Below are 13,331 nucleotides of genomic sequence, written 5' to 3'. Positions count from 1 at the left end.
GTACTCGGTTCGAGTCCCAGAGTGAACATCAACACAGATACAGGTACATCCAGCTGATGAGTTCCGAATAGGACGAGACGCGCGTCCTAGATTTCACTGCTAGCCACTATCCATCTTTGCTTACGATTATTGTGTATGTTGAATTGTTAAGTTGTTCAATTTTTATTCATTTTAAGAGAAATTTGTTTTACTTAATTTAGCATAGGGTAATTGATTAGAAGTGTTACCAACTCTCACATGACTAACTTGTGGCTTGAAGGCCATTACATAAATTTGTCTTTGGTAAACGAGTTAGAGGACTACATATCGGAATAAAAGAATAGTACACAGTTCCAACATGTGTTTTCATTTATAAATAACTTGAAGAATTGCTGAAATTTGAATAAAATTATGTTTGTCTACTCTCACCCCCCAGTTCCAGTCTAGTTGACCTTTTATATGTATAAATGTTCTTAGCAAGTATATGTGTGATCAGATTGTTCGGAATGTATTGCGTTAATATACCGTCATATAGTTCTGATATTCTTCGTCTTCTTATTACACTATCGAAATTAAAATCAAATAGTTAATTCATTCAGATATTGGTCATTTAAGTACTGTATGACATCATCCTGTCAAAGTTGGAACCAGAAATTTTTAATTATGTAAGCCATTAGTTTCCGTAAACTTTAGCTAGTAAATAAAAATTTCAAATTGTACATGAGTTGCTTAGTTACTGAACGAAGACGATTTTTTTTAAAAATTAGATATTATATGTTGGTATCGCTTACCATGATCCCATTAATCTAGTCAAATATATTAAAGATTTATAGCAAGTAATACTGAGTGATTTAAAAACAGATTGAAAGCTGAGACACAAAGTCAGCAAAAAACGTTTCACAAAGCCTAATTTGTTGGCGTACAACTTTACCGATTGTTCCAAGATAAAAAGTTAAGGAGACTTTTTTGAGAGCGTTTTTGATAACAGAAAGATTTAAAAATCTAAGACAGGTATAAGCACAAAGAGGATATGATAATGAAATTTAGTTGTATGTAATAATTCCAATCTCCAAAATTATGTAATATGATCTATGTATTACTGAGTTATTTGGGTGATAAATACGACGCCAGATGGCAACAATCCACACAGTCTTTGTTTCCTCAAGCTATATTCAAATAAGACGAAATATTACAACCATATGTAGTCCAATTCATCAGTAATTGATTTATAAAAGTTCATTTTTTTTAAAAGGAGGAAATTAAACTTGCTTTTACATTAGTTTAATCTTCATAATGTATTTTATTAATAGATTTTGAAATAATCAACAAAGAATTGAATGAAACCAACCAATTGTTTGATTATATAATTAAAAATGATGAAATGCCTTATACAATACAAAATGAACAAATAAAAACTAAAGAAGATTTAAAAATTATCAAGGGTAAAAATTACATCAAATTACTGGATATGATACTGAATAGTAAATTAAAACAAGAAAAAGAAGTATGAATCCATTTTCCTGTTTGAAAATACAGTTTTATTTATTTCATATAACTTAAATTTAATAGTTAAGATCATAAGTCAATTGAAGCTAGACCACCATGGAAAACCTGGCAGCATTGGACGGCCATTACGTCTTATTGTGGGACTCCTCAGCAGTGCACATCTACGATCGCGCCTAGCGAGGTCCGAACCCAGGACCTATCAGTCTTGATTTCCTAATTAAACTAGAAATAATTAAACGATATTTTTGTCTAAATTTAAATCACTGGAAGTTGGTAAAGAAAAAACTTTTCCCATGCCTCATGTCAAATCTTCTTATGTGTTTTAATGATCTATGTTATGATCTTGGGTTGTCAACTCCTAATCATTTGTTCAAAATTCAAGTGTTTCCATGGATAGAAGTATGATATTTTGGTGGTGGTAAATTCCAACACCGAACAAACAAAGCTACCCTAATCTCCCTGTTGTTAAGTTGATTGATGAAAGGTTTCTCAAGTTGTTTGATTTCTTGGAACAATCAAATAAAATGGCTTATCTCAGTCCAGGAGTCAATAACTCAATAGGTTGATGACATAATATCACTCTAAAGCATGCAGATTTCGCTCAACTTACTTATGTGCTGGCCAATATGATTTACTTAATCAAGACTCTTGCCCCTCGTAAGGGATAAGCGGCTGACCAGGGATCTCTAACAAACTCTGTCCTAAACTCTCCTTTTCATTTGTTTTCTAAGTGCTATATATGGTCTTGATGTCTTCCAACGATTCCCAGCGCATATGTTGTTTGGTCTGCTTTTTTTCTTTCCCTTGAAGATTCCAGGTCAAGGTTTGCCTTGTGATGTAGTTTAATGGTATCCGTAAAGTGTGTCTTATCGGAATCCAACGTCTTTTTCGAATTTCCTCCTCAAACGGGAGTTGGTTCGTTCTCTTCCACAGTAGATTATCAGTGATGATCTCTGACCGATGAATCTGGAGTATTTTACATAGACAGCTGTTTAGAAATGTCTATGCTGTTTTAGTGATGATAATTTACCAAGTCTCCAATGCTTAAAACAGATCTATTCCAACGTCAGTATTGAAAATTCTGTTTCTGTTGTCGATTGACAATAGTATCTCTCGTGAAGTTAGTCTTTGCTATCTAGATTCTATTTAGTGGGTCTCACCCTCTTCAAACATGTCCGGATCGGGTCGGCCCACTTCTTTCGCTAATTAAATGACGTTCATGAAGCGCCACATTGTTTAAACAATCCATGTTCTCACATTAATTGTTGACCTAGGAATCAGAAAAGGCATAAGCCCTGTGGCTACCGAAGAATCTTAGCTTCCATCATGAGTCACCAAAACTTCTATTTTAAATCTTTCTTCCTTCAGAGTAGAGATTGTCTCATTTCTTCCAATCAGTGATTTTGTAGCCAGGTTCCTTTTTTACGAGATGGAGTTGGTCTTTAACCAGGCTTTGAGATTGGCAGTTGCATTTGGTTGGCTCCAAGCGAGATTAACAGTCATCATTTAAAAACAATCAAATACTACTCTTAAAATGGTAAATTACAGAACATATTTTAAAGTCATTATTTTTATTGTTTACTTTAAGATTAAAGAAAATACTCGAATTTTACACAAACAAATTGAAGATGAATTGAATGATTTAATAAATTCAAATAAAAAATTTAACAAAAAATTTAAAACATTTAAACAAATCAATCAAACAGAAAATAAAAAACAAAATTCAAATCAGATTGTACCAGTAGATGCTTATGAAAATTTCACCACTTTTTCAGATGAAATTTGTCGAAATATTGAAAAGTTTTTACAATTAAATGATAATTCATTATCACAAAATAACAAAATGGGTAAATTCAATTATCATATTTAGTTGTGTGTTTTTGTTTTGATAAACCATCTCATAAGATTCATTTAGTATTGTTTGTTTGAATCTGAATTTAGCTGTTTGCGCGCCGAAAGCGCTCTTTTTACATTCACGTTATATTTCCCACTTGTAAACTATTTTAAACGCTATTGGTCCATTGTTTCTTTGAGTGTGCTATTTTATAATGATGCCCAAGGACAATCAACACATTCTAATCAGTATATTGATTTTAACTCTGCACATCCATTCAATGAGGGAATTCCCCTAGCCTTGAATCTCTTCAGAAGATCAACCGGGATCATTACTTCAGAAAAAGACAAACTAGAAGAAAAAGAGAATATAATAAACATCCTACGATTAAGTAATTTTTTCAAGAATATTATTGATAACATATTCTAACAAAACTGTCCTTTCGTAAATAACCTTAGATTAGTATTGTGGTTTTATATTACCGCTAGGGTTTGACAGAGGAATTAAAAACGGACTTTGAAAACATGCAAAATTAAAGATTTGAATCTTCCCATTGATGTTTAGGACTGCAACTGGTCAGTCTTTAATTTGAAGCGAAAGGTACTGAGTTCGAGTCCCAGAGTAAACATCAACTCTGAGATGCGAGTAAATCCAGCTGAAGAGTCTCAAATAGGACGAAACGCGCGTCCCGGATTCCACTGCTAGCCACTATCCATCTTTTGTTTACATCTCATAAGAGTTTATTCTTTTCTGCGTACTGTTGTAGTGTAAAGTAAAATAAATAAAAACTAGAGCTCTGGAAGTAAGTTTGAAGTTACCAATGAAGTTTGAGAAACTAAACATGAATTGTAACTACGTTGAAATTAAATGTCTCTAAATGAATAACTCAGAGCTCAACTAACTTCATTTTGAGATATATTTTCTATAAATCTCCACTTCTATCTTGATTTTTTTCATTATTTAATGAAGTGAACAAAAACACAACTGCATCTAATTTACCAGAATAACCATTAGGTCTAACTTACCTCTTAGGACAATAAGACTTTTTTCAACTTCGCATAAAAACATCTGTTAAGGTGTGTATTTTCGTTTTGTTATTATTTATGACTAAAACTGAACAATCTCTGTTGGGATATTTGTGTCCTGATCGGATTGTCTCGATATTGTTATTTAGTCACAAGTTTTTATTGAAGTTGGCTAGTGACAGGCTTATGCAACTAAATGCATGTATTGGATTACACTATTAGTTACCACCTAACTTTATAAAAACTCGTAAGTAAATGGAAATATCAAAGTGATGAGCTCGGGATCCACAAATACCAAAAGAACCCTTAAAAATAACATTCACATTCATTGTAAAAATAAGTAGAGGCCTGGGATCAGTAGCTTAGAGAATAATCCTTTGGCGTTTCATAAGATATATACCGGGTTTGATTCTGGAAGTAAGCATCAACACGTATGTTTATAATCTCAGCTAACTTACTCCAAACGGGTGTAAGCTCACTTCTTGGATCACACTCATAGGGACCACTCAACTTTAAATGACGTAATAATCAATACCTGAAAAAACGTTTCTTTAGGAGTGTTCATTACCTACCTAGTTTTCTGATATTGTACAGAGTTAATTAACTCAAACTTAGCATTCAATAAACCTCACTATGTCATTAACATGAATATTCATCATTTATTCATACGAAGCAGTATTAGTAAATTTATAGGTTGATATTGACTAGATGATTTATCGTCTGAGCCCACAGATGAGCAAAACCCTAAAATCGCCAATTGACTACTAAAATGAGAAAACTGGGAGTCAGAAATAAAATTTATCGACCAAACAGTATATATATATATATATCCCTCAGAAAATCAATACACCATTTGTGTATGTACCATCCATTAGAAACAAAAGCCATTTCTTCACTAATCTCAATCAAATGTTGTTTGTCTGATTCCTGATTCTTCTAGTGTAACAGAATTGTCCATCATTTTAAGCTAAGACCTATTCTGTGTGCTTAATCAAGACCCATTATAACATGTACAATGAAGTTTTTGCAATTCAGACATTGTACTGCAATTCACTCGCCAATTTTTACGAATTCAAATTAATTTGTTATTTAATATTATCATCTTCCAAAAACAATTAATATCTTCAATTTATTTATAAGTCCATGTAAGCGTAGGATACAAACGGGATTCATTTTAATTCGGTCTAGTTAGCTCGTGATGTCACAATGAGACATGTTCTCCACATATTAAGTGTAAACTATTTTTTATCAGATGTAAGAATATTTTGCCAAGCTGTATAGCTATAATTTTATGATTTATCCAGTGATGAACAAAAACAACAATGATTCTTGTCAAAACAATGTTGAAACAAATGACTTGGAAGAAGAGACAACCTCGGAATCCATCTTTAAAACGGAGTACATCAAAGAATGTGAAACGAATGAGGAAAAAGAAAAAGAAGACAGAATAAACAAATTGCTTGACCAAGGTAAATTTATCAATCATAATAAAAAATCACTTTCAAAACTATGAAAAATCGCTTTTTATCAACATGTATGATGATAAACCCTATAACTATTATATATACCACTGAATAAATAGTAATTAGTATAGTCCGTAAAAATATTTAAGGTGATGGGTTGCCCTAAGTATGTGATGTATAACAAATAAGAATGGTTCACATACGCGACTTCATTTTGGAAATCATATCATAGCAAATATCTACACTGTTCGAAATAAAGTTACATAATTACGATAATAAATCTACAGAATACAAAAAAAGAATCTAATATTCCAAAGGAGAAGCTTTTATACAGTGACTCGACTGAAGTATTATGAAACCTGAAAAGTTAGTCAAGAATGTCATAGAAGCTACATAAATATTTGTGATTATTAAAATCCGTTGCATGAGATCTCAATCAAATAGAGAAAACTATGTTCAGTCAAAGAAGTTATAGAAAAAGTGAATTATCGTTTCGAGACAATAATTTGGCTACGTATGGAAAGGGAAGAGATGATTTGCAAGACCATTCACTGTGACCATCGTAAGTGAAAAAGTTTAATATATATTTTCCTATTCACAAAATTCAAGGTCATCGTGATTATGGAAAAAAAGATCTAAACCATGCAACGAAGTCGAAAGTGCACTGTAGCCAGAGCATCTCTATTCACCTTGTATTTGATTCCGAATGTTGAGTCTGTTTTAAAATGAATACACTATGTTGGAAGATGCTCTATATAAGCATTCCTTACCCATCTATGTCGAGTATCGGTTTTTAACCTCTCTATGTAGAAGGAATGTCGAACGACTGCTATCTATAACTTCACAGGAAACCTTGTTTACACTAATATTTGGTAATTTCATGTTGTGGTGGTAACCGTTACAACTGTAATAAAAGCTGTAATAAACTGTAATAAACAATGACCCGATCCAGTGAACCTTAAGCTTAAACCTCGCAAATCAAGTATATTCAAGTTAACTTTGACTTGCTCTCATGAATGAATGACTTAATCTTAATTTTTAAATCCTAATACTTAAAATGAGACCTAACATTTGACAGAGTGTTATAATGCTCGGTTCACCTCGCCTACACAAATGGGACGATAATTTACCTCAAACGAATATCTACACTGGATACCCTCTCAATGTCTATTCTACAGGACTTCAACACAACTCAGATTAGAAACACATGACTAGTCTGACTAGAACGTAAGAATATTTCCACACCAAAAACCGATACCAACCAATAGTGGTAAGGATAGAAGAATATATAACTCATCTAACACCTGTCAGACTATCTACCAGTCTGACCAGACAAACAGCCAATCATTATCAGTCACGTCCACGCATCATAGAGATCGTGGAAATTCGTACTGAACCCAGTAGTCTACTAGCGCCTTATATGCGTTTCTCATTAGGAATTAATCAATTTATATTCCGATAGGAATTAATTTTACATTTTTTTATATGTGCCATCAAAAGTGGATATTCTAATATCTTGGCTGAATATCTCGGTTGGACTAGCCTATATTTATTGTCTTTGAAAAAACCGGAGTTCTATTAATTATACTTTTTAAATGGAAGATGGTGCAGAGTATTTGTAGCTCAGGATGAGAATTTTGAGCATGTTTTGTTCTCTAGGTTGGATAGTTTAATAGTGAAGCCTTCATTGTCTTTATCGTCATATCAAAAATTCACACTTTAATAAGAAGTGAGTTATCAGAATATCTTCACAGTTCATTAGTTACTCGTTCTGTTGACCTTTAATTTGGTTGGCTATTGTTCATAAGTGTATAGCCGTTGTTTAGATGTTTGTTTTGATCATTTTCACCTCTGACTTGATCTTCGACCATCGAGTTGTTGATCCTTTTCCTTATTGGGTTGATAGTTTGAGTCAATTTCGATGTGTCTACTGGTTTATGCATTATCAGAGTCACAGGCTTCTAAAAATGCTTTGACTTTATTTTTATTTTTTTCTGTCCAATATTTCAACGTTTTCTCAGTCGAAATCCTGTCTGTAGTTGTTCACGTACATTTAACCGCAGGCTGATGTTCATGCAGACATAGTCGGAACGACAGTCCACTTTGTTCTATGTAGTGCTTTTCGCAGCTGATGCAATTGATTTTATAGATGGCATTTGGTTTATTTCCTCTTGTCGTGTACTGTGTACTGTGGTCTACATAATTTGAGTTGCAAAGATTTTGTGTTGCGTACATTTCTAGTGTCCTCAACAATCTGTTCATAATCTTGGAGATTTTTTTCGTATAGGGTAGAATTAGTCGTTTAATTACTTTTGTCATTTTTTAAATGAAATGTGGAACTCATCTGTTTGGCAGTCAGCCCTGAATTAATAAGTTGATATACACCCTGTTAATGAGATTACATTTTTCCTTGTTTTTATTCATTGCACTACACAGAAATAAAAGTTGATTCAAACACATCTTTGCAAAACAATCAATGTAATCAATTCAAGAATCAAAACGCATCATTTAATTCATTCAACGGGAAACCAATGCAAAATAACAAGAATTTCATAAAACGTAACATTGATGTGAGAATATTGAGTTCCTTTTTTTAAATATGATAAGTGGTTATTTTATGTTTAAAAGTTTGGCAATGAAAGTCATTATTCCAGAGATGGGATGCAGAATAAGGTAAAAATCTTACTGGATGTGTACAATCTACTGGTAAATCAGTTGAGTTTACTAAATGATGAGTAACTGGAACTAAATAACAAAAATCAATATTAAGTTTCTGAAATAACTCACTAATTGATGTTGAACCACTTAGGGAATATTAAGCTCATTAATTATTTCTCATTAACACTGGTAACATTTCAACGGATTTATCCAATAATAAAGCTTTTTCTAGACGAGACTATAATTCATGGACGATTTAATCAGTAGCTTTGGAGCGGTCTCAAGGTCACGGCGCCTGTTTCAGTACTCACGTACGATAGGTTTACAGAGAATTTTAGGAAAACGTTGTAACTGAGCGGCTACAACAAATGAGATTATTAATAAGTTCTTTTATTAATGATTGCAGTAGTCAAATGACTCATTGACCTTGTTCAGACTATCGTGATGATGTTGCATTTAGATGTAATGTATGTTGGGGGAAGTAATCCGCCAGAACAAAAGCTTTTTATCGCTCGACCCCGATTGAGACTAAGACAGATTATGATAATTTTTGCAAGCTGGATAATAAAAACGCCAGTAACGCTGGCTGCAACCTTTGCACATGTTACCGAAGCTTCGGCAGTTCAGTGGTGTGAGTATTGTCAATGTATATGTACAATAAAAATGACAAGTTTGCATGAGTCGTTTGGAGGAGTTGGGCGAATCATATAAATAGGCGAAACGGTCATCAGAAAACGTAAATTCAATAGAGGACAAAGTGTTAAAAAACACTGGGTAAGTAACACCATCTCAAAAAGGGACTTCCAGCGCGTGAGAGACCGACAGGCCACACCGATAATACCAATTATACGAGAATATGCGCAGTCGCGTTCCACAATATACAGGGATGACTGAAAAGCATACCGATGCTTACATAGACTTGGTTACGTGAATCATGTCGTCGTCCACAAGCGGTATTTCGCAGACCTCGCCACCGGACTACACTCAAATAATATAGAAGGAATGTGGTCGAGGCTAAAAGAATTTTTGTGACCTATCATGGCTCCAGAGGTCGACTATTATGAAGTCACACGGATGGGTTCCTGTATAGTACGCATAACGATTTCAGAACTACAGAGCCTCTTTCTAACCTTGAAAAGTCTTTAAACCATGTTAAATAATTGCATCCGCTCTAAATTTTTCGTTTTGTATGATATATTTCTACTCTATACTGACTGTCTTCTGATTGGCTGAAATTTCTCAAAATCACTTAAGATTCGTTCAGAGGTCCTCCATAAATTATAGTCTCTCCGATTTTTTTTTCCTTATCATAAAAATAAATCTTTTGATGTTGAATAAATATCTTAATAGCTCGCATCACGTTGGAAGGATGTAATTCCAATGACAAATGAAGAAAAAGAACGACTAGAAGAAATTCTAGCCGAAGAGGAAGAAACAATGCAAGTTATCGAACAGAACAATATGCTACTAAATGAACTTAATACTGCCATAGTAAATAATTTTTTAAATTGTTTATATTAATGTAAAATAATGTTCAGATAGGGGAGAAGATTTGTTGCTCAGGTGGATGATATTGGTGGAGTTTTGTTCTCTGAACTGTATGGTTTGATCGTGGAGCTTTCATCATTATTCTGAACAACACCTGCAGTACAAACTTCGGGTTTGTGCCTGAGGTTCATAATAACAATGAAAGCTCCACGACCGAACCATCCAGCTCAGAGAACGAAACTCCACCAAAAATGTAGAGGCAAATTAATCCCACAGAATAGATTACACATATAGATAGTGATTGAATAAAAATGTACTTAGCAACTTTGATGAAAGACAAATCAATATAAGTCATGAGAAAGAAATTCAAGGAAGAAATCTCTTTTCGGTGATGCAATTCTTAAAACTGTACAACCTCAAATATTTGTGTTTTTTGAGTTATAGTTTAATTACGTGTTTGTCTCTTGCAATAATTCATTGAACATTGTAACAAAGAAAAGATAAAGGAAATAGTACTTATTCAAAGACCGTGAAACGAAATGAGATAGATCTTAGAAACTAATCGATAACCCTATAAAAAACTAGATAAGTATTTATAATTACTGAAATTAATTGTATAGCATAATAATTTAATTTTGAAAAGTAATTGTAACTAGAAAAACCAAAGAGATATGGACTGACAGCCTAGAGGCAAATAAAATTGGAAAGGGAAAGAGGAGATTTTTATGACTGAGCATTGCAACCATGATAATAAAAAAAGTTGAGCAAGTTTCTTTCCCATATATAGTTTGGGATTCACTATGTATACGTTAAAGCCTTCGGTCATTAAACTGAACTGAAAAATCCCTATTCGCATTGCTGGTAACCTTGACGATGAAATCCCCGTAGGGAGATTTCTGCTTTGAAACATTCTTCCCTTTATGTCTAACAAAACGCTAAAAAATATTTTGTCCTCTGATCCAAATTGGATAGCACAATAGCACTCGACCGAATAGCGGACGAGACGCACTAGATCACGTGATGTACGAATACACAATCCTGACCAACGACTGAGAATCAAACTTTATGACAGACGATGGTCTTAATAACGAAAATGCAAGCAGACTACGCGGTGAAAACCAGAACAGAAGTCAGCGTCACGACATAAATATAGTTTGAGTGTGGAATTCAATTACATTGATCAGCTTCTCATGACAATTATCTATATATAGTATGGTCAGTCAAATAAGATTTGAGATATTTAGTTGTAATTTACCAAATGTAAATTTTTCTATAAGTGATTTGGGACTGTGTAACATGACAAAAAAGATTTTTAAAAACCCAGTTACACTTGTTCCAACACAATTTGTTTGAAAGTTTTGAGAAGACTTCCTGCACAATCTGTAGAAATACTTATTTATATCATAAATTACAGACGAGCTGTCCGTTTTCATTTAGCAACAAATCAAGGTCCACTTCCTCTGACATCATTTCATTAACCATTTAATAATGATTTTTTTAGATTGGCAGTAAATCAGGTGTAAGTAAATTCAACCTCTCTTCCTTCAAACAAGTGTCTTTTTAAAGTAGGTCACATGAAATCGTTAAATATATGTGTTATCTTTCGGAGTTTGCTTTAATATAAGATGGTACTAACATATTTTGTGGTGAGGTTAATGAGGTATTAATTATTTCAGTCTCCTAAAACAATATTCAGTTGGCAACAAATATTGAACTGTTTCATCTGTCAAATTTCATACCAGAAGTATATTATCCTTTGACAGATAACATTATATATTTCATGTTATATATAGCCGGATGAATCATATATAAAGGACTAACTAATGTTATAACTGATTTGTCTTAGTGTTTTTTTCTTACAAACATCATGTTTTCCATAAAAGTTGGAGAATCGTTTATGTAGTCACGTAATTTGGTCGGTACCAAAAACATAACATTTTTTCATACCTTCTTCTTTGATCATATTGCTGTATGTAACGTTTGGTTGTCTGCACCTGATGTAGAGCCTTGAATGCAAATGAAGTATTTTCATTCTACAAATCTTTTTGTTCTGGCTTTGAATCATACTAAATTTATTTTAGATTTTCTAATTTCATTTTAGCACAACGAATCTAGTGACACACTTCATAATGAAAGTTTTCTATCGATAGACAATATACGCAGTAAATTATGGTTATGTTTAAGTAGAACCAAGAGAAATGGTTCATGTTTAGATGTGCCAGTATCAAATAATGATGATGACCAGAATCCTTCAAACAATCAACCTAATTCAGTTAATCAGATAATATTGAAAGGAAATTGCCAACAGTTAGATAATCAAATGCTAGGAATGTTATATCGTCTAAATGAAATCGATGAACATCTTGAAAAATTTCAAATTCAAAGGAAAATAGACAATGAAAATGTATCAGAAATACTGTCCTCTTTAAAATCAACTGAAGACGAAGAAGAAAACAAGGTATTATTTGAAAACACCTTTGAAATTATGTCCTATCACAACATATTGCATTACACTGGTACAGTTTGTGTTTAGGATTGACTTTGTTGTTTAATTAACTATAAAAAAATCATTGAACATAGAAATTTTAAAACATCACTCCGTTTTATGTAGCAGTAAAACAGATTGAAACTATATATAAGGTAGTAAAAAAGTGTGTATCGTTGATCTTATCATCATTCTGAATTTACAACTTAATTAGTATAATGAATTGTGTCATCTAAGCATCATTGATGAACAAGGAGGATCTGATGAAGATGTAAAAGCAAGGATCGGCAAACTAAGGGCGGTATTTCTACAGTTAAAGAACATATGGAACTCAAAACAAGTGTCAACTGACTTCAAAGTGAGAATCTTCAATACAAACGTCAAGACAGTCCTACTGTACGGAGCTGAAACGTGGAGAACTTCTAAATCCATCGTCAAGAAGGTACAAGTATTTATAAACAGTTGTTTACGCGAAATACTCAACATTCACTGGTCGGATACTATCAGCGGACAAACCAGTTTCCGACTGAAGAGGAAATTAGGAAAAGACGTTGTAAGTGGATAGAACAGACATGTTGGTAAGTGAAAGCAGACATCAAAAGAATGCATAGCAACTAGAAACAACTGGAAAGGATTTTGCAGGACAGAGTTAGGTGGAGAATACTGGTGAGAGGCCTATGCTCCTCCATGAGGGGTAACAGGCTGTTATATCGATTGCTTGAGTGCGTGCCTTGTTTGATATATGAGCGTTGCTGATTCCCGCCAATGATAGAAGAGCGAATTTATCGGTCAGATCAATAATACCCGAAAACTGTATGAGCAGTCTTAATTACTTATCAGTCCTGCTATCTGCCCAGCCCAGCCAGTTAAGTTCAAAACACCAATAACAGCCT

The 13,331-nt window shown here is 33.3% G+C and overlaps 1 protein-coding gene across 1 annotated transcript in view; it reads left to right on the top strand.

Moving 5' to 3' along the window:
• Positions 1 to 3,019: 3,019 nt before the first annotated feature.
• Smp_163590 (Ubiquitin-protein ligase BRE1, putative) overlaps positions 3,020 to 13,331 on the top strand; it is a gene marked incomplete at both ends in the record, with an annotated part of 14,215 nt that continues 3,903 nt past the window's right edge. The window contains 6 exons of the mRNA XM_018790933.1: positions 3,020 to 3,022; positions 3,074 to 3,332; positions 5,649 to 5,813; positions 8,244 to 8,377; positions 9,691 to 9,753; positions 12,055 to 12,357. Coding sequence (XP_018645942.1) covers positions 3,020 to 3,022; positions 3,074 to 3,332; positions 5,649 to 5,813; positions 8,244 to 8,377; positions 9,691 to 9,753; positions 12,055 to 12,357 — 927 coding nt within the window. The remainder of the gene's footprint in view (positions 3,023 to 3,073; positions 3,333 to 5,648; positions 5,814 to 8,243; positions 8,378 to 9,690; positions 9,754 to 12,054; positions 12,358 to 13,331) is intronic.

This window comes from Schistosoma mansoni, assembly GCF_000237925.1.
Source record: "Schistosoma mansoni, WGS project CABG00000000 data, supercontig 0013, strain Puerto Rico, whole genome shotgun sequence".
Lineage (NCBI taxonomy): Eukaryota > Metazoa > Platyhelminthes > Trematoda > Strigeidida > Schistosomatidae > Schistosoma > Schistosoma mansoni.
The sequence above is the reverse complement of the archived record's forward strand: the minus strand, read 5'-3'. Positions and strand labels throughout refer to the sequence as shown.